Below are 22,150 nucleotides of genomic sequence, written 5' to 3'. Positions count from 1 at the left end.
TTCTAAATCGATTACAGTAGACTATATGTTGGGGTTGTCAGGTTGATGCTGCGTGTTTATTATGTTGATTGTTCATATTGGAATCAGTTATGGAAGATCATTATGCAGGCTTGTCGGTTTGAGATTGCACATAGCGCTTGCAGGAAAGGAATAGAAGGCTTGATGGGCGATCACCAAGTCCGGTTCAGTCTTTGTTTCATCAAATTAAGGGGTCTATTCGAGATAGATTTGTATTGTTGTAAGCTTACTATGAATATGCCTATGCGCTTGCTAAGAGCATTTGTAGCTTCCTGGTTATGCTTCTTTTCTTTGAATGAATTAACATGTTGACTTATCCACAAAAGAAAGATCCCAGCATTTTGTCCTGAAGGCATTCATCCCACACTCATGTCGGATTGAACCGTAGAAATTGCATGCTACTGATGGGTGCATGTGCGACATTGATTTGTTATTATCAATAGCGTGTAACTTGTAACCAAAAAATATTTTTTAAAAAATTAATCGATTTAAGTAAAATTGGAGTACCATGAATATATATATATATTATTTCAGAACAACCTGTTAATACTATAAATAAGTGGGATTCCAAAGCCCTGGCCCCACCATGTACCTATGGACCTATAGTTAGGCTCTCTTTTTATGTCGATGGTTGTTCAACAGTGACATTTCTTAGACAAAAACAGACCAGAACTAAAAATTGCGGTTACAGAGTTCAATGGATAATTCGGTTATTGTCACTCGTATTCCCTTACAATCAATAACTCCAGCATACTTACATACATACATAACATTAGGAGTAATAAAAAAAAAGGTGCCATTTTCATGTAACAGAGAAAGGGTTGTGGTTCTGCAATTCATTCAAACATACATAATTAAGGCAATAAAAGAACAAAGAAAAACAGAGCTAGGGTTGTGGTTGGGGAGGAGGGCCAAATATGTAACTAGTTCTGGGGTTCGTATTTGGCCCTGGCTCTTTATAATCCATGATTTCCATCATCTCCCTTGCTTTCTCTGCAAATTCCTGCTTCCCATACATTTATAAAAAAAGAAAAAGAAAACCCAATTTTAGCTCCTAAGATTGAAAATAAAAGACGAGATAAAATCAAAGGAAATAGAGAAAAATCAACCTCCAATTGAACACTGTAATCTTGAAACTCAACATTATTCTCCATCCATTTCCTACCCAATCCTAACCCATTGAGAAACAAAACAAAGTGTATATATATAGATAAGAAGACTCAGAAAACAAAGAAGCAGCAGCAAACATGAAATAAAAACAAAGTAATACCTTGAGAGAAGGAGAGAATGAAAAGCATTGAAAGAAGTAGTAGTTTGAGAAACCAAGAACCACCCATTATTTCTTTAACAGTCCTGAGGAATGGCTACTTCCCAGATTTTATAAACACGCTGTTGAATGACTGCTTCTACGAAGCTGCTAAGCTTCTTCAGATCCAATGAAATTAAGGACTTTAAAAAACTTACATTTATCTCCACATAGATTATAGACCGAGCGAGTTTTAATAAAGTCTAGAATTTAATGTAATCTTTTTTGTAAGTACTTGTTGATTTTAATGAACTGAACTTTGATTAGGAGAGTACATCAAGTTCAAGTTCGACATTAGAATATTCAACATGTTACTCGAGTAAAAAATATTTTTACAAATGGCCTCATTGAAAGATTCCCACTGGAGGAATTAGTCTAATTTTTTTATGGTAGGTTTCTCTTGTTTCACCAAAAAAAAAAAATTCAACTGTATTATAATTATTAAAGAATTCAAATTATTACCTAAATTAATCATTTTAAATATATCATTCGAAAATAAATAAATTTATATTCTACAGAATATAAATACTCATTATTCTCGGTCAACCTACAATTAACCTAAAATTAACCATTTAAATACATAATATAATAAAAAAATGACAAGTAAATCGTTACAAATTATAAATCCAAAATTAACTTTCGAATTTAAATTTTGTAAATAAATATTTTAAAATAACTCAAAATTCATTATTTGAAATTATTTTATTTATACTTTTTAATAAATGGATCGACTGGTCGAGAAAATTTTTAAATCAATTCGAGAATCAACATCTAGACCAATCAATTTAAATATATTATTTTAAAATAAAATTAATTAAAATTTTTAAGATGCATTACGTAGAAAAAATTATTTAAATGTTTTCTTAATTTATTTTTTTTAAATCAAGATAAATAAATAACAATTTTATTTTTATTTTTCCTTCCTTTTTTTTTCTCTCTTTCCCCAGCCATCCAGCAAACCTTCCATACAATTAAAAAAAAAAAGACAGGTGTTGGCAACTCAGCTAAGCACATCTACAGTGCTTTGCTACAGAACCCATGTTTGTTAAAGACAACCTATTGGGGACTCCAAATAAGAGAGAAAAGTGAAAATTAATGATATATTATCAAAATTTTCAGATAAGTTATCTTGGTTTTTTTTTTCTATTATATATTTAAATTTCTCATTTATATGAGAGTCAATGTCCTTGTCTTGCCTGGCCTCTCTAAATTCGTCTTTGTTTGCAGTTGTAAAACCTTATTAAGCTTGGCGTATCCTATTCCTATCTATATTCACCTTCAACCAACTTTATTTAGATAATTTCTAATCGGTTTATTGTTGCTCACCATATCTCGTATTTCTAGTAAATTACTGAATTACATCCTTTAATTAAAATATATAAATAAAATCAACAATTATTTTATATGAATTAAAAATGGATGGTTATAGTTGAATAAGTTAAAATTTAAGAAAAGAAAAGAGAAAGTTAGTTACGTTAAATCAAAACTCTTATTAATGAAGAAATTAATATTAGTTTTGATAAATTAAATTCTTTAAAATATTATAACCTTAAGGTTGACTTTTTAATCCCAAAACCCTATGATTGATTTAGCTGTACTTTTTAAAGAAAACAATTTAGGAATTGTTATTTAATAATAAGATTTATTTATGACTGACCATTGATTATGGGGGATGCTCAGCTACCTTATGCTTAAAAACACTATATATATATATGTAGGGTTTATTTACATGTGGTTAGCAGTATTTAGGATCACATCCAAGGGTTTTGTGGCTATGAATTATGGCCAGTCATAGGTCATTTTTCCATCTTTTTCAAAGTATGTACTAAATTGATTTTATATTAAATAGATAATTCAAATGGAGCCGATAAAATCCAAAAGCGGCGGCCCTGGCCCTTTAAATTGGAAATTTTTGGTTGTGGTCCCTTTAAAAGCTATAATTTTATGCATTAATAGATGGTAAATTTGCATTTTAATCTCTTAAAATTATAAAATTTTAATTTTACTCTCATAAAAATTTAGAATTCAATCTGGATGAAAATGGAGATAGTAGATGGTTGGCCTTTCTCACAAAGAGGGAAACAAACCCAACATTATTTGGTTAAGATTCCCATGTGACAATATGAGAAATCAAAAACCCAAAATATCTATAGGCAGATATAGGAAGTGCACATAATCCAGCAATTGCATTATCTAACAAAAGTTTCCATCTGATATGTGACCCAAAATGAAATATTCAGATCATCTTGAATTCGCTTCATTCATACCGCTGCTTTTAATCTAGGTAATGATGTTTAATGAGTTTTAGGTTAAATTTCAAGACCATGATCTCTTTTGCCCTAAAATATATATACATAAAAAGAATCGAGTTCGGGCTTTAATTTAATTAGTTCATATCCTAAAAGTTAAAATTTTATAAATTTGGATTCGAATCTTGATTTCCGGACTACAACTTCTTTTGCTAAAAGGAAAAGGGAAAAGAAAAAAAAAAGTAAACAAAGAAGTTGAGTTTAGCCCAATTGGTTGATACTTCTAGCTTTTAAGACCTGGAATGCAACAAGTCTTAATTTGCAATCCAGACCAAAAAAAAGGAATAGCAAAACAGGGATGGGGAAAAGAACTGCAAGATTTACTTGATAAGAAAAAGGCAAAGAAACAGAAAGAACAGAGAAGGCCAAGAGTATTAATAGCATCACATGTTTTGGGTCCCATAACCAGTTCATGGCTCAAATAGAACCCAAATTTTTCAGGGGAAAAAAAACAAATCAAAATATCTCCATGTCTTTTTTTTAATGGTCTAAGCTCTAGTCTCCTAACACATTATACATGCGACATAAATCAACGGTTAACACACACACAAAAAGAATATATCATCATATATAGAATCTATATTAAACACAAATATGACAGGGAAAACACCCACAATTGCTAAGTATTACTGAATTCTTTAAAAGGGAAAAAAATAAAGGATTAGAGGAAACAAAAAGAAAGAAACTTTAAGATCAACTTTCTACCTTTTGGTGCTAGTTGTTTGGATTCTATAGTTATGGAAAGGGAAAGGTACTTGGCCTTTTGCGATAAGGATTCAAGTTGAACTGTAAAAGAAGGGCCTACATGGACTTTTCTCTATCTTCCAAGTTGCGTCCTGTTTCTGTTCTACCTATGTTACGGAAAGGGAAAGCTACTTCGATCCAATTGTGTGTAGAAGAAATAGAGCATAGTTGCAATTACAATGGATTCTATATATCAGTTCATGAGAGATCTTTAGAAAATAAAAGTAAGGTAGACTCAGCCAACATTATCAAAAAAAAAAAAAAAGACATTAAGATTAAGAGAATAAGAAGATTAACTTGAGTTCCCAAATTTATTTAACTACAAGTGGGATTTATGGTACAGAAACTTACTTGGTCCTACCTCTCACCATTTCATATATATATTTATGTACAGAACTCGCAAACCCTGCTCATACCATCAATGGAAAGAAAAAGGAATCCCAAAAACAAAATTAAACCCCCAAAAAACAAAAGGAAGAAAAATCAGTTTCTACTTAAGCTAGCTAGACACTCTGCCTTCAAACCATATGATAGGACTCTTCTTCTGTTCTCCTCAGTTAGCATACTTTGAGAATTGGTTATATAGAGGGGATGGTGAGTGAATATGACCAAGCGGCTAACAGAGTAGGTTTGGATTTGTATAATAATTAACACCACCAAGCTGTATGCAGCACCATAAGCAAGTAAATGTCATAAAGTTACACGATTATGAGCTCTCACGGAAGTTTATTGATCTTGACAATGCTGCTGGATTTGCCTGCAAGACTGGAGAGGTTTCAGGAACCTCAGTCCTTTCATCACCCTTTGATTGAAATGCTTTGAACAGTCCTCCACCACCTATTGAATCGGATTTATCATTCTTAATGCCGAGTGTTGCCCATATAGAACTCTTTGCTGCTTCTCCCGGATCATCGATCCTCAATGTTTTTGGAATCCAAAGGCTTCTCTCTGCATTATTTTCCTTCACTTGCTCCTCTTCTCCAGAGTTGCTTGGTTTGCTCGTGTTCTCATCTCTTGAATGTTTTCCTAAGGTGGGGGAATCAGGACCGGAACTTGAGGCTGATTGCTTTGAAGGGGAAGGCTGAGGATGCCAAGGGCCGTTCCAAGTGCCTGGTACAGTACAGCCCCAGTAAGCAGCTGCAGGATAGAATGGCATCGGATAGCAACCTGGAGGGCAGAAAGCAGGTGGAGGTGGAGGTACAGGAGAGCTCCATTGAGCTGAATTCCACGGGTAAGGCCAAAAAGCCCCAGGATAGCATTGCATCTGAGGTGGAAAACCCTGACAATTCTGCATCATCTGATCTTGCAACCCAGATTTACCAGCCTCATCCTTTGAAGTCGGGACAGATGATCCATTTGAACACTCAACCCCATTTTCTCCATCCTTATAAGAGACAGGAATTTTTAACTCTTCAGGCCTATGAAACCCATTCCGTGTGGTATTATGCATTGTTTTATCTGCAAGGTTCAAAACAGAAGCCATTGATTCACAGAGGGGTGCGTCTGAGCCAAAGGTCAGAACAGTACCATTAGCTTTTAGTGCCGGATGGTGGACTCCATTAGGAATGTCAATACGAGCATTCTGCAGAGCTTCAGAGACAGTTACTTGACGATAGTGAGAAGCTGAATTCTTGTTCTTGCGACGTCCAGCACCCACAGGAACATTTCTCATGGTCCCACCAGCTGTCCAGTATCTCTGGCAGTTCTTGCAAAAGTGTCGAGGTTGATTGACATTGTAATTGTTGTAGTAACAAAACTTGGTATCCATGCTGTTGCAGCGGGGGCATGGAAGAATTTTAGTAGGTTTCTTCAAGGTTTTTTCTTGCGGATTACTGGTCTCGCTTTGATCCTCTTCTGTTTTTGAAGTTTTTAAAGCAGTGCTCTCCTTCTCGGCAGAAGGCGTTTTAGAGTTGTCACTTGCTCCAGAGTTTGCCTCCAAATTTGTGGACTCTCCAGAAGTAACTGGAGGAGCACCATCATCCGGTTTAGATCCCTCCTCCTCCTTTCTATCTGCAACTTCATGTTCAACATCCGTTGTTTTGGCTCCCACAGTGTCCTGAATAATTCGTATGAAGAAAAATAAACATGATCATATTATACATAACAAGAAGGAACAAAGCATATCCAAACTAACTGCATTTTGTTGTCATTTTCTTGCGTTTGCTGTGTGGAGAATCAGTTTCACAGCAATAGCAACCACCATTCTAACAACTATCATAGAAATTACATAAGAGAAGTCGCTTAAGAACTTCGGGCTAAGAATCAGTCAAAGCGGGTTGTAACTTTCTACAGGAATGAGGAGTAGAAGTCTGATTCCAGAAAGATTAACTATGTAACCGGCACAAACAATATACAAACACGGAAAGCTTAGTAGGGCTAAGAATCAATTAGAACTGGTTGTAACTTTCTACAGGGATGGGGACTAGAAGTCTGATTCCAGAAAGACTGAGCTTTTGCTGGATCAGAACATAAAACCCTAATCATAGCTGATGATCTTCAGTGAAAAGAGATCCAGATAACATCTCTCACAATTCCCAAGCTAAACTTGATGAAATAATTGGAAGTATGACATATAATTCATGTCAAGGTAAACTATCAATTCCAAAGAAGCTAGCCAGAAATTTTTCCCAGAAAAATGAAACCATGAATCAGATTCCAAAACCATTTTCCAAAATGATGCAGTAAAAGAAAAACTCCATTAAATGCCAAAAACATGAAAAAGGAGAACTCTAACTTAGTACTCAGGAAGCAAGCTACTCTTATGAACACAGCCAACCAAACTTAATCTAAAAGCAATTAACCAAGATTTTATGATAAACAATTGGATTATGGTTAAGAAAATACATCTACAAGACCAATTTTAACTTCCAAAAACCTCATGTTTACTTAAACCAAGATCCGAAATTTAACCAATCTCCTAATAATCACACATCATTAACATTCAAAAGCCAACCATTTTTATAGCAAAAACTAAGAATCAAAGACCAACCCATTTTTCATTTCCATATTCTAAACTATGGGTATTCCTCAAATTTCCCAAAAAGAAAAGAAAATAAAATTTTCCTTACCTTTTCAGCTTCTCTCTCTTCCCCTTTGTTTTCCTCTGGTGAAGAATTTGTAGAACAAGAATGATCAGTATTATCATTGTTGGTGTTATCATCACCACAAGTAGCACAAAAGTCCGCTGTTGCTACTTTAGGAGATTTCTCAGGCAAAGGGATCATTTTCCCAAACAATTTGATCGCCGGATCTTTTGGTTCCGACATTTTCTGTTATCTCCCCTGTTTTTTTCTCTCTCTGTGTCTTTTCTTTTTTTCCTTTTTTTCCTCTATAAAATCCTTAGCCAACACAAAACTAAAAACTGAAACTTTCTAGAGAGAGAAAGTTTTGTAGCACAAGCTGACTACTATGATACAAACTTTTTATTGTCATCAAAAAAATTCAAGAGGAAAAAAATCAACTTTATAATGCTTTTCTCTCTTTCTTTCTTGAAAATAGTTTTTACTTTTTCTCTCTCTCTCTCTTTCTTAGTTTCTGGTGGGTGGGTTTGCAAGAATAAAAATAGCAAGCGAAATTGCGAAATAAGGTCAAGCACTAAAAATATTAGCTGCTTGCGTGAAAACAAATAAAATATACATAAAAAATTAATTAAAACATGACTTAATATAACAAACAAAAATATTATGAATATATAAATATAGCAAAATTAATATAATAGGAATTTATAATTTAGATACAACCATAAACAAAAATATATTAATATAAATACATCTCAAATATATTATTTGATTGGAATATATTATTTTTATGTTTGATTGATGAAAATAAAATTATGGAGAAATACGTTTTACTAAATTGTCCTTATTATAGAATTTCTTTTAATAAGTTCAGTTCCTTAAATAATTTTTAGTCTTTATTTTTATCAAATTTATAACAATTATTACTTTTATTACAATTTATATATTAATATGTTGTTGAAATAAATTTTAAATTATAATAATAATAATTCATGAAGAGTGATTATATTATTAACTATAATTTATAAATCATAATTATAGATATAATACTAAAAATAAATAATTAGAATAAGCAAAATAATTTTAATTTTAAAATATGAAATGTATTGTTTTCCTGTTAAGAAAAAAAAGGAAATTTTTGTTCATTTTGACAGTTTCAATATATAAACTTTAACAAAACCTAATTCACAAAAATTCAAACTTGGCATCATAAAAGGAGATGTTGATTTGTCATAAAATTTAATTAAAAATAAAGAAGTAGATTTAAATAAAAATAAATAGATCAAAAGTATTCGAAATAAGAATTTTCCCTTGTGTTGTTTTTAGTTTTTCTAATCAAACCAAGAGTGTGTTTTTAAATAATTTTTGTAAGAATATTTTGTAGCTGTTAGTGAAAGCATAAATTAAATTTGTCATTACCCTATCTTGTAATTTTAATATTTGGTTGTAAGGAGAAAAAGGGGGTATAATCGATGATGGTCTCGTGGAGTCTACGTTTTTGATTTGTTTAAACAAGTTGATATGCCACGTCATCATGCAGGTAAATTTTCATCCACAAGTTCCTTTGTGGCCTTAAAAGATCTTTCTCTTTCTTTTCTTTTTCTTTTATATAACTTCCTTTTTCCTTTCACTTATTTTATGTTGCATTATCCTAGTCAGCATTTATTTTTCCTTTTTCTTAATTTCATTTAATAAAAATTACATTTTTCTAATAAATATCAAATCACGCCTTTCACCCGATTAAGACAATTAAATATTAATGCAAATTGTTGATTGGTTGGAAACTCGACTTCATTTTTATCATTGGCTCTAATGTGAAATAATAAAAATTTTATGTTATTTCCCCCAATTAAACAGTGCCATCATGAATATTGAAATGTTTATATACTAAAAAAACAATATTAATATTAATATTAATATTATTGGAGTATAATATTCAAATGTCTTACAATTTAATACTAATAAGTTTTTTTTTCTTCTTTATCTTAAATATTCTTTGTACTCTTTTTACCTCGAGCTAATTTCCATTCAATTCCATGCCAAACTTTTTGGTATTGCCAACTATAATTCTTTTTTTTTTCTTTGGGTTATTTTGTGGTTGATATTATAAGTTGGCCCATTACTCCACTTCCTAGTCTTTTCATATCTTTTTTCTATGGTTCATAAGGTTATTGCTTCTTATATCTCTTTACTCATACATGTGAGATAAACCAAGTTCTTAAACTACCAACTTAAATATTTAATTTATTCCCCTTATTAATATGTATTTTTCTATAATGAAATAATCCCAAACTTAATATTTGTCTTGGGTGTGTTAAATGTGGATGAGGTTCTACAAGAATCAAGCATCATATCAAAATATTAAAAGAGCAATGAAAAGAAAATCCTACTTTTCTTCATATGCTCGACTCTTTTTTTTCTTTTTTCTTTAAGAATTTAAAAATAAATAGAAAATATTCACAAGTCAGCCACCATGGTTAAAAAAAAATACAATTGCGTGAAAAGCTTCCTCGTAATTTTCAAAATGAAAAAATAATTAGGAAAAAGAAAAAGCGTTTTTCAAGCATTATCCGATTTTTTGACGAGTTTTTAATAATTTCGTCCGACTTTAAAATCCACGGGAAGTATTAAACCCATAGAAATATTTTTTTTTTAAATCCATGTCACCGTCCGATTTTTTAAGCTCCGCATGTGATGGGTCCCACCAACGAATTGTGAGGCTCACAAATTTTTGCCACATCAGCATCATATTCTCGTGTGGACCCCAACTCTAAAAAAAAGTAAAGTGAAAAAAAGGCCATGCCAACGATTCAGAAAATATAAAGTTTTTAATTAATAAATAATAATAATAATCTTTTTCTCCCTTTAATTTGCTTACACGTGTTGGTTTGACACGTGTGAAGCAATTTTCCGTAAAAACGAAATCAAAAAAGAGCAAATAAAGAATCTTTTTCTTCTCGTGGCTGAGAATTTTCCTCGTAGAGTGGAGGTTTGCTTTGGTGTTGACACGTGTAATCTACCAAAAAGGTTAGAGCATATATTTTATACGGCCTTTACTCGTGTGAGATTTTGATTTGGTGAACCAAATTAGGATTATTAAGAAATAAATTAAATAAAGAGCTTGCAATGTCACCAGAAATGACTTTTCTATATGTTTCCTTGTCTCCACCAAATTTTCAACAAGTTGTCCACTTTTGCCCAACCTCTTGTATCATAAAAAATATTCACATTTATAAAGCATTTCAATTTCGGGTTATTATTCCTCCAACTATCCCTTTATTTTTTAATTATTCTAAATCGAACCCCAAAGCATTACTATCATGTTAATTAAGTCTTTTTGTTAACTTAATTATTAGTTTAAGCCTAAATATTTGTTAAAATACCTTAATCAAATTATAAATTCGTGTGCACTGTCTATTTTTAATATGATAGATCTTAATTATCTACGTGATAGCATATATATGCATTTACAATTTGATCTACGTGTTCTAAATATGTTCTATGCTATATTTAATACGTCTGGGCTAACGAAATGAGAAGATTGATACAATATTTATATATTGAAACTTAATTAAAATGTTTTGAAGTTTATGGCCCAATGTAGAATTTAAATAATAATTTAAGGGTGTTGGAATAAATAAAGAGAAAACTTCAATTGATCATCAAAGTGCTGTAAGATCCACCGTTGATAACTTGAAAGAATAGAAGTGAAACTAATATAGATAAGCAAACAAAAACATAGTTGATGGTTTTGAGGAATTATAAATCGCTGTTTAGAGAATTATTTATTTCTATGGATTTTGTCAGTAATACTCATACGATGAATGTTTTAATAATGATTTTTTTTTATTTTTTTAATAATTCATTGAATTAATAAATAAAATGCAATCTTAATGGGTATGCATTATACAGGGACGAAACTAAGGGGGTTTGTAGGGGTCGACTCCCTCAAAATGAAGTTTTTTTAATTCTAAATTAATAATGGTAAAATTATACTTTAACCCCTTATAATATAAAAATTTGATTTAATCCTTTAAAAATTATGAAAGTATAGGGTATTAAAATGATGAAATTATATTTTTATTATCATTAAAATAACAATTTAATTTCAATCCCTAAAGGAATTACTAATTTCATCCCTGAGATTATAGATAATCCAAAAACACACCCTGAGTTGAAAAGACATCTCTATGAATAATAACAAAAGTCACAAAAATATGCCATTGGATCAAGTCTAGCAACTACCACCTTTTGGCCCAGCACTTACTCGGTTGAAATTTTGTAAATTAATTAAAGTTTACCACCATTCTTCACAAGATTGCAATTTTCAAAAGAGTTAAATATTATGTACAAGTTGCAGTTTTAATTTTTATAGTCGGGTTCTTTTAAGATTAGAATTTCAATCATAACCCAAAACATTCAAGGGTTGACAAAAAATGGAAAATATTGATTTCTTTTTAGAAAAATAGGGTTTAAGAATGATCAATTTGAAAAATATGGATTAAATTTAGAAATTTAAGCATAATACAATATTTATAATAAAATTTAATTAAACATATTTAATTGATATTATTTAGGTCAAAATTGAAATTTTAAAATATCAAATATTTTTTTTGTTTAAATACACAAACTAAAGTCATTTGGTTTTTGTTTAAATCATATTATTGTTTAACACACGTGATTTTATGTATTTTTAATTATATAATATTTTTTTAAAATTTTTAAAATATATATTTATGATAATTAAATGAGGATTAGTTTAATTTATACCAAATTTCTATTAGTTTTGAAAAAATCGAGAATAAAATAACGTTTTAAAATAGAAAAAAAATATTAAATTAAATTATTAAAATAATATACAGATTTGAAATTATATAATAAAATAAATACAGATGATATTTACACTAAATTAATAATGATTACAAAACAATCGTTTAATTTTAAATTTTTTCTCAAAACAAATCCCCGTAATGGTTTGCACTTGCTACAAGCAAATAATGGATAAATAAAAAATAATTTTAGGATTGTTTACCACGCATAGTATAAACAACTTACAATTTTTTTTTAAAAATGATATCAGAGTATTATATTATCTAACATCAATTAAAATAACATTCTATCTATCTCTAGTGTCATTATTGTTCGAATATTTTTAGATATTGTCTCTTCGAAGAATCATAACTTTAATGCTCCATTCTTCTTTTATATAATTCTAACTTACTGTTGCTCGCAATCTCTATTTTTTTATCGGTAATTTTTTTAAAATGTTACTTGATTGGATATACTTAATTACCGAATACTATATAAAAAAATAAAGTTAAATTTTAATTTGTATACAACTCTATACTAATTAAGTTATAATTAAGATGCTTAAAGTTTTATTCAATTAATAATTCTATTTTACGTAAATAGAATTAGTGTAACTTTTTTTTTAAATAAAGAAGTCATTCTTATATTAATGTTAAAATTATCACAATTATTTTTAATTAATAATTATAAATTATAATTATAATTATCACAACTTTTTTCTTAGAGTTCTATTGAGTAATAATTCTATTTTAAAATTAGTAAAATTTTGTTTATATCAAACTTTTTAAATAATAATTGTAAATTATATTATATTATTTTTAAATGTGTAATCATCACAATTTTTATTAAATTATATTAATTTTAAATGTATCATTACAAAACTTCTATTTTACGTCAAACTTTTTAACTAATAATTATAAATTAAATATTATATTTAATTTAAAATGTGATTTAGTAATATGATGGAAAATAAAATATATTTTCACCGATTTAAATGCTTTTCTAAACTCATGCTTTTATTTCTCAAGTTATAAGAACAAATAATCTATTTAATATAAGGATTAGTTTTATTGGTTAAAAATTTAGTGGGTAAGCTACACCAATTGTCCATTGATTTAGATTAAAATTACATCTCAACCACTAAACATTTAAAATTTTTAAATTTGCAAAATTATTGGATTATTACAAAACAATCACTTAACAGTTATATGTCGCTACTAGAATAACGAGTGTAACACCCCTAACCCTTATCCGTTACCGGAATAGGGTTACGGAGCATTACCAAACTTTACGAATTAAATACGGACATTTCCCAATTTTTGTTACACATATTAAGAATCAATTATATAACACTCATGTTGTCCCTTAGATGGACCTTAGAGGCCCAATATTCACCTTAGAAGAGAATCGGGACTAAACTAGGTACTCAAGGAATTTTTCCCAAATTTTCAAAAATTTTCTTAGAAGCAGGGGACACATGCCCGTGTCTCTACCCGTGTGAACAAAAATAGACCATTTTAAGGCCACTTTTCTCACCCATTTTGACATTAACCTGTACTCAACATTCACATACACCAATATATCCTAACCAAGCAATCAATACAAGCTAAAACATGTTCTCAACATGACATAACATCACAAATATTTCATTTACTTATACCTACCTATTTAACTCATTTCATTGATTTATCAAATTATACTACTAATTACATGCATACAAACATTTAATATTCACAACCACAATTCAAACTATTTCATTGCCAAACCAACTCTATACATGCCATATAAACCAAAATTTACATTGCAAAAACTACTAGAATAAATTGGATAGTGTAGCTTGATATGTTGATCCGATCTTCCGACTACACGTTAATCTACAAGAACATTAAACAACACGAGTAAGTTTAATGAAGCTTAGTAAATTCAATAGGTTAAAAATTGATCTTACTGAACTTAATATAATATAATATAATATAATATAATAAATTAAATTAAATTGTAAATAAATCATACATTTTTCCCTGTCAAATACAACATAATCAATAAACACACTTCCTCTAGATCAATATCAATAATAATTTACAAATCTTTCAATTCAATCACATAAGTCTGTTATCATTTCTTACTGAATCGAAGAACGGCTTACGGATATGAGTACATTGTTCTTTTTGTGCCATAGTCCAACTATGGTCTTACATATGCATTGTCATGACACTGTCATGGTCTTACATTTGTAGTGCCATAACTCATTTATGGTCTTATCATCAGATTGTCATAGCCCAGCTATGGTCTTACACATGTATCTATACTACCATGGTCTAACTATGGTCTTACGTTCAAGGTGTCATAACCCAGTTATGGTTTTTTTCATTAAAATGCCATAGCCCAGCTATGGTCTTACATTTAAACATTGCCATGGTCCAACCATGGTCTTATCCGTCAATTCATTCTTTGCCACAGAACGATCGTACTCAATCTTGCGTTCTAGTCGTTTTAAACATTCAATTCAATTTTCATACTTTTACAATAATCTTAATTTCAACAACAAAATATGAATAAATATATTATACAATTCCTAAATTGACAAATAATCATGAAATTTTAACCATATGAACTTACTTGGGTTGGATTGTAAAATTGATAATAGTTCAGAGACTAGGCTAATTTCCCTTTTTCTCGTTGATCTACGAGCTTTTGATCTAGAATGTACAATTTTTCATTCATTAGCATATATTTTAATTTCAATCCACTTCACAATTTATACCCCTCAAAATTTGAAATTACACAATTACCCCAACTTTTACAATTTTTGCAATTTAGTCCCTTACCAATTAACTCATCAAATGAGATAATTTTTCTCAATTAACACTTTATCTAAATATTATAATCTATTACACAGCCATTAATAAACAAAATTTAATACCAAACCCTAAGATTTAATTTTTTCACAATTTAGTCCTAAAATCAATTTCTATTGAAATTACTTGATAAAATCTCCATATAACAAAATTAAGAATTCAAATCCATGTTAATTCAGCATAAACATCCAGCACTCATCAATGGAAACTTTCAAATTTACCCACAGGATTAAAAACTAATGAATTAGATAGTTGGACCTAATTGTAAAAGTCTCAAAAATATAAGAATTTCAAGAGAAAAGCAAGAATTAAACTTACATGAAGTAAATATATAAAATCCAGATTAAGCAACTCTCTAATGGCTGTTTTTGGCTGAGAATTGAAGAAGAATTGCCTAGTAATCTTTAGATTTCTTTTTATTTAAGCTTAATTTTACCAAATTTACAATTTTACCCTTAAATCACCTAATTCCAAGATTTTTTTCTGCTTATGCCACCTCAGCCATTACTTGGGTGTCTAATTTCCCTTTTAGTCCTCCATCATTTACCATATATGCTATTTAATCAGTTTATCAAGTTTTGCACATTTTTCAATTTAGTCCTTTTTAATTAATTAACTATCGAAATGATAAAATTTTCTAACGAAACTTTAATACTACCTTAATGACACTCCGTAAATATTTATAAAAATATTTACAGCTCGGTTTATAAAATCGAGGTCTCGATACCTTATTTTCAAAACTAATTAATCTAACAAATATTTCTGAAACATAATTCACTAATTCATAAGCCTTTCTAAATTCACAATCGACTCATAAACACTATATAATAAAATTTACGAACTCACTTATCGGATTTAGTGGTCTCGAATCATTGTTTTTGACACCACTGAAAATTGGGCTGTTACAGCGAGAGTATGATGTCGCATATTAACTTGCCACATAACGCCCACGTGGATTGTCATACAACACCCTTTTTTTTTCTTTTTTTGCATTGATTAAAATAATTATTTCCTAAAGTTCCATTAGATTATTTTCTTTTTCTTTTTTTCCCGCTTTTAATATCCAAACCCCAAAATCAAGAACCAACGAAATTCGAATCAATCTCCTTCAATTTTCCCACACAAACACATCATTAAACCTAACTTTTCTTGCTTCCCTCTTCTCTCCCAAGTCCATCAGTTTTTCTTTTTTCTTGCTTCCCTTCATTTTTCTTCCTTCCAAACATTATTTTATTTCACAATATCATCATTCAACCATCACAAAGTCTCAATAACTCTCCTCGCCAACCAATGACCCTTTATTAATTAAATCCAACACTAAACACAACACACAATGAAGCAAGAAATAGTCAAACAAAAAAAATCACAGAGAAAAGAAAAGAGAGAAGAAGAAATCAAAGAACAAGAACCTAAAAATTTAGGTCTGGCCTATGGTAGGTTTGTGGCCCTCCAAGTATCGGTCCACAAAATTGAACGATGAGGAGCGAGGTACCGGAGAGAATAAGTATATATTAGAAAATTGGGTTGATCTAACGATCGACGATGGAAATCCGAGCTTGTCTAATTCGAAAGTTGGTTTTATTTCTAAAGTTTTGTCAATAATAAGTCACGCTATACGAGGACAGTCTAATCAACTTGTTAAATTGACAAAATTTGATGAAAAATGCTAACAAAGTTATTGGTTTGATTGAGATTTTAAAATTAAATAAAAAAACTTAATTTTTTTTAAGTATAAAGATTAAATCTCAAAATTTATCAAAAATCCAAAATTAACATCACATTTTAACCTATTTAATTAAAATGGCTGTTTTTATCGATTTTACTATTAAAAATAATTAGTTTTTTGAATTTATAGATAAGAATCGGGAATCATCCCGAATTTAATGCGATTATAGTGGATATTAGGTTTAATTAGAAAAAAAAAGTAAACTACATTATTAATCACTGAATTATAAGTAAGTTTTTATTTTTGTCATTTAACTAAAAAATTACAATATTACCACTAATATTCTTAAAATTATTTTTTGTCACCCAACTATTAAATGACACTTTTTTAATTGGTATAATAACAATTTTAGCCCTGAATTTGTATACTTTCTATCATTTTGACCATTATTATATATAAAATGAAATTCTTTTTAAAAAATTAGAAAAATATTAAAATTAAAATATAGATAACGTGAGAGAAAATTAAGAAAAATTATTTTTAAATCCTCCAAAATTTCTCTCAATATTATTTGTATAGAAACATCTAATACTCATTCTTTAAAAAAAATAAAAAAGTAAAAACATTAAGTAAAATTATTGATTGTTTGTTTTTTTTTACCTCTTTTGTTGTTTGACATAGCATTGTCATTATAAGAAAATAAAAGAATCAAAATAAAATTTCTTTTTATTTGGGTTTTGAAAATTAATTTAAATGACTTGAGTACGGAAAAAATAAATTTTTGTGGTATTTTTTTAATATAAAAATGGTATCAAAGTTGATTTCACAAGCCTTTAAAATGTCAGTTTTGGGTGTTCTTCAATGGCAGATAACTCGACTTGAAGATATTACTAATTTTATTTTCAAATTGTTATTGGATTATAATTTTCTTTATTTCCTAAATATATTAGTTTTAATATTTTATTTTTCTAGATTTTTTATATAGAATTAAGTTTAAATTGATAAAAAAAACTTAAATTGTTTATAAAAAAAAATAAATTGAGGTTAGAGTTGTGTTTAGGGTTTATGGTGTATGGTATGGGTCTCATAGCGACTTCCTAAAACCAACCAACTGAATTCATTAATTTTAGTTCCTTGCATCTTCATCTAAATTACACTGAATAATGGAGAATGTTCACATTTATAATTATATTAATTCAAATTTAAGAGTAACATTCCAACTAATGACTATTGTCACACTCTTGCAGATATGACTACTATCACATTAAAGTTAATTCCATCTAATGTTTTCAACTTCGCAAACTCGGTCATGCTTGGCCCATATTGGACTCAACCATGAGTTAAGTGGCTCACATCAAGTGTTAGATCTTTCATCATTTAGATTCGAATGATGTGAATATGTATTGTATTTATACTCCTAAACTTAAAAAACAAATGATGATATTTATTTAAAATTGGTTTATAGTATTTTCTAAAATTAAGTTGGCGGTGGAAAGAGCCTAATCCAGCAACAGAAGGTGTGGACACCTGTAGTAAAAAACCTGGGAAAAAAGAGACAAATGATGAAGACATGATTGGAAAAGCAAAGTTGAGCCCATTCCTATAGTCAAAAGCCCACCCACCAAAATGATTTGCTTTCTTTCTTCAAACGTGTCTCATTCTCCCTTTTACAACCTCGGAAACAATCAAGCTTTTCCCCAACAAAATTTTGTGATAAAACAAATAATAATGCCAAAAGGATAAAAACTAAAATGACTCTTCATTTGTCCCCCTTCTATCTCTCTCATAGCCGGCCTTTCTTTAATTAAATCCATTCCATTTCTTCTTTTTCATCCTTTTAATTCAATCTCAAATCTCATTTTCCTTTGTGATTGAAACTTTCCCCTTCTTGTGTTTTTCTTTTTTCCTAGGAATTTATTCATTTGGATACAAACTGAATTACGTGATATTGAGGTGGAAGTAATAAAGTTGTTTCCTTTTTAAGCTTTTATGAGGTGGGTTTGATCTGGATTTGGCGTTTGGGTTGGAGGGAAATTTATAGGAGTTTCAATTTGGGTTCTCCTTATTTTTGGATTTAAAAATTCCGGGTTTGATTTGAAATGGTCTATTTCCGTAACTCTATCTCAGTCTGCAACTCGGTTGACCAGGCTTCTTCAGCTCCGATCATGGCAAGTTCTGTGAATTCAAATGATCTTGTGATGAACAACAAATCGTCGTCGTCGTCGTCGTCAAGAAACAATCTTTACAAGAAACAAAAGGTATTCAATTCACCAAGTTGTTTAAAGATTCCATCTTGTGAAAGATCAAGATCCGCTGCCATTGATGTTGTCATCTTGATTGCTGTGATCGCTGCTTGTGGATTCTTGTTGTATCCAACTATAAAGTGTCTATCATTGAAATTGACTGGATTCATTGGAACTGCCTTTTACGTTATTGGTGAGGAAATTATGAGAGCTCCTATGATATATGGGTCCATAGGACTTGGTTTTTCTTGTGCTGCAATAGCTGCTTGGATTTTGCTTCTATGTACAACCAAGAAATGCAGGAACCCTAACTGTAAAGGGCTTAGGAAGGCGGCCGAATTCGATATTCAGTTGGAAACTGAGGAATGTGTCAAGAATTCCTGCACTTTGGTTAAAGATGGTGTTAAGAAAGGACTTTTCGAATTGCCCCGCGATCATCACAAGGAATTGGAAGCTGAACTTAAGAAGATGGCACCCGTTAATGGACGAGCGGTGCTCGTATTCCGAGCCAGGTGTGGATGTTCTGTAGGCAGGTTGGAGGTTCCAGGACCAAAGAAGCAAAGAAAGATCAAGAAATAGGGTCTTGGGATATGAATATCATGAGAGAGAGGAATTAAAGCAATGCAGAAAGTAGTCATAATGCATTGAGGAATGCCCTTCTCTGGTTAGTCTAATCAGAAACTATGCTGTCTTTAAATAAGCTTTCATGGCAAAAAGTTGTAAGGATTACATACAGTTGGTTATAGTGGAGAATATAAGAAGCTGTTCTTTCCATTTCCTTTGAATCACTTTTTGATGGTACTTTAGCCTTGAAACGTATGTTTTGGGAATTTGTTTTATGCACTTATGGTTTCTACAAATCCCTTATTGATTATGGTGAACTTTGAAAGTTCAAAACCTTTTAGGTATTATGCATCATGTTGAACTGTTTGATTAGTGGTGGTGTTAAGATATGAGATGTTAAATATTTTCTTTCGAGATGCCCATCATTAGAGTGAAAAGTAACTATTCAACTAAACTTATCTGAAAGTGATTGGTTGGCGTTGCATGCCTTACAGGGTCTTTTGAACTCATAACAATGCTTTATATGTTGTTGTTGCGGACAATAGAAACAAGGTTGTTCATCTGTTCCTATATATGATCGATCCTTGAATGATTGCTGTGTTTCCAGTTACTGTTTGATATATCTGAACTCTTTCCGGTAGTTATGGTTAGCTTGTTCTCATTTGGTTATCCTTGCTAAAACTTCATGCTATGTTTTAATGAGATTTTGGCGCATATTCCAGACTCCTTTGATAAGATACATCCATGGCATAGAAACTGTAACTTTGCCCGCATTTTGAGCTCCATGGTAGTATATAACAAATAACAATAAGCTGTTCTAGAGATTGAGAGAATTAGAAGGTAATAAGGTTCCGGACCAGAGATTTAGAGAAGGTTAGTCATCTCTTGTGATATGACATCGAGTATTATCTGCCTTTCTTCTCCTATTCTCACATCTTTCCCTGCTTTCCTGTAAGTTTTACCTGTATGTCTGTCACGGTGTTTGAAGGATCATATCCCTTAAAAGCGAGGAAGGGTGAGATGAAGAGCGTGTGGATATATATTCGAAAGTAATTTGATTTGTTTGAGCATTAGATTACAAATGGAATGTGATTTATGTCTTGGTTTAACCATGTCAATGGCTATATCTGGAAGAGAGACATTGATAAATCATCAGTGCTAAGTAAATATAATGATTTTAAGAACCTTTAGGATTCTATTTAGCGAACGATGCTGTGGATTAATATAAAAATTAAGGCTTATTATATAGATTACTGGGACGTAGTGTTAGTTGGACCAGGGTTTGTCTGATTGATATGGGTTTGTTTTTTCAAAGTTTTTATTATATTTGGAGGAATAATTTTTTTTAGATAAATTATTTTCCTATAGGGATTAGAATGCATTTGATCCTTGTATTAATTAAAATTTTATAATTTCAAAAAGAGCTAAATATATATTTCCCATTTGGGAGGAGAAGGGTCTATTACACACGAATACAGGTTTCAAACATGAATATTTTTATATGTGTACGTAACATTAAATTTATCATTTTTTCTAGAACTATTGAAATAATAAATATCAAGTTTATAAATGAATTTTAGCTTAATATTTACTTTGATTTGATGCAATTATATATATGAAATTTGAATTGCGATTCATATATATATAAAACTTTGATTTTGATTAAACTATACACAATTAAAGAAACAAATACATATTTTTATTTTAAATTAATATGATTATTTTGTGTATGCAATATATGGACGTAAAGTGGTGCTAATTTGATAATGTTATCAATAATTTGTGAAAATTTAATCAAATAATTTTCATGTATAAAATTGTACATTTAATTAAAGTTAATGTATACTACCAATAGAGTTATAATGCAAAATTAAGAATCCAAAACAGAACTCAATTTAATTTGCGGTTAAAAAAACTATGTAAACATATTAAAAAATGATTGTGTCTTTAAACAAATAAAAGTTATAAAAAAAACAATTAAATGCTTACTTTAATCTCTAAAGTATATTATTTGTTTCTCCTTTTTAATCTATTTCAGTCCTTAAATTTATCATAAGTTTCAATTTATCTTCATCCGGAAAATATCTTAAAAAATATTTAAACATGAAAAAAATTAAAAATATATATTTAAAATTTATTAAATTTATTTTAAAATAAAAAATAACATTACAAGAAAAAAATATCACTTTTACTAGAGCTTGAGCATGAGCTATAATAATGGGTAGATTTTTTAAGTGATTTTAGAAGCTAGTTTTATTAAGGTAATGTTTGGAAAGCCACATAACTATTGTCTATTGTAATTGATGGGTCTCACCAAATTGAGTGTAATTGAAGAACCCAATTACACTTTTCGATTCTTAGGGAGAGGCTGTGAATTTGAATAATTATGCAGGTAGTTATATCTGAAATTTATTTTTAAAAACTCATTTTTATACAAAGTATACAAATTATTTTATAACCATGAACACATATGAGTGTTTAGTATGATTATGGTGAAAAAAGAATTCTTATATTATAAATCCTAAAAAATTATATTATAAAAATAATTTGTATATTTTATAAAGTTATAACAAAAAATAATATTATTTAAACTCTAAAAAATTCCAAAGTTATGGT

At 29.7% G+C, this 22,150-nt stretch overlaps 2 protein-coding genes across 3 annotated transcripts; one reads left to right on the top strand and one right to left on the bottom strand.

The window, feature by feature from the left end:
• Positions 1–4,652: 4,652 nt before the first annotated feature.
• Positions 4,653–7,936, bottom strand: LOC107911809 (cyclic dof factor 1). Of its 2 annotated transcripts, XM_016839746.2 has the most exons (3): positions 7,446–7,936; positions 5,905–6,433; positions 4,653–5,835 (listed from the first exon to the last, which is right to left on the bottom strand). In XM_016839746.2, exons 1-3 carry the CDS (start codon positions 7,641–7,643, stop codon positions 5,084–5,086), a joined length of 1,479 nt encoding a protein of 492 aa, XP_016695235.2. In that variant the 5' UTR covers positions 7,644–7,936; the 3' UTR covers positions 4,653–5,083. The 2 variants fall into 2 exon arrangements, with proteins under 2 accessions (XP_016695235.2, XP_016695234.2); XM_016839745.2 differs by having other exon boundaries at positions 4,653–6,433.
• A 10,467-nt stretch (positions 7,937–18,403) lies between these two features.
• LOC107911808 (uncharacterized protein At5g19025) lies at positions 18,404–19,744 on the top strand. The gene has a single exon (XM_016839744.2). It carries the CDS (start codon positions 18,827–18,829, stop codon positions 19,547–19,549), a length of 723 nt encoding a protein of 240 aa, XP_016695233.1. The 5' UTR covers positions 18,404–18,826; the 3' UTR covers positions 19,550–19,744.
• Positions 19,745–22,150: the final 2,406 nt, after the last annotated feature.

The sequence above is a fragment of the Gossypium hirsutum genome, chromosome D11, assembly GCF_007990345.1.
Source record: "Gossypium hirsutum isolate 1008001.06 chromosome D11, Gossypium_hirsutum_v2.1, whole genome shotgun sequence".
NCBI classification, from domain to species: domain Eukaryota; kingdom Viridiplantae; phylum Streptophyta; class Magnoliopsida; order Malvales; family Malvaceae; genus Gossypium; species Gossypium hirsutum.
Note: the sequence above shows the minus strand (reverse complement) of the source record. Positions and strands in the feature narration are given on the sequence as shown.

Excerpts from the sequence above, each read along its gene's own strand:
- LOC107911809 (XM_016839745.2), bottom strand. The coding sequence starts at position 7,643 with ATGTCGGAACCAAAAGATCCGGCGATCAAATTGTTTGGGAAAATGATC. Across the intron at positions 6,434-7,445 it reads AAGAGAGAGAAGCTGAAAAG|GACACTGTGGGAGCCAAAAC; the intron begins GTAAGGAAAATT and ends CGAATTATTCAG.
- LOC107911808 (XM_016839744.2), top strand. The coding sequence starts at position 18,827 with ATGGTCTATTTCCGTAACTCTATCTCAGTCTGCAACTCGGTTGACCAG.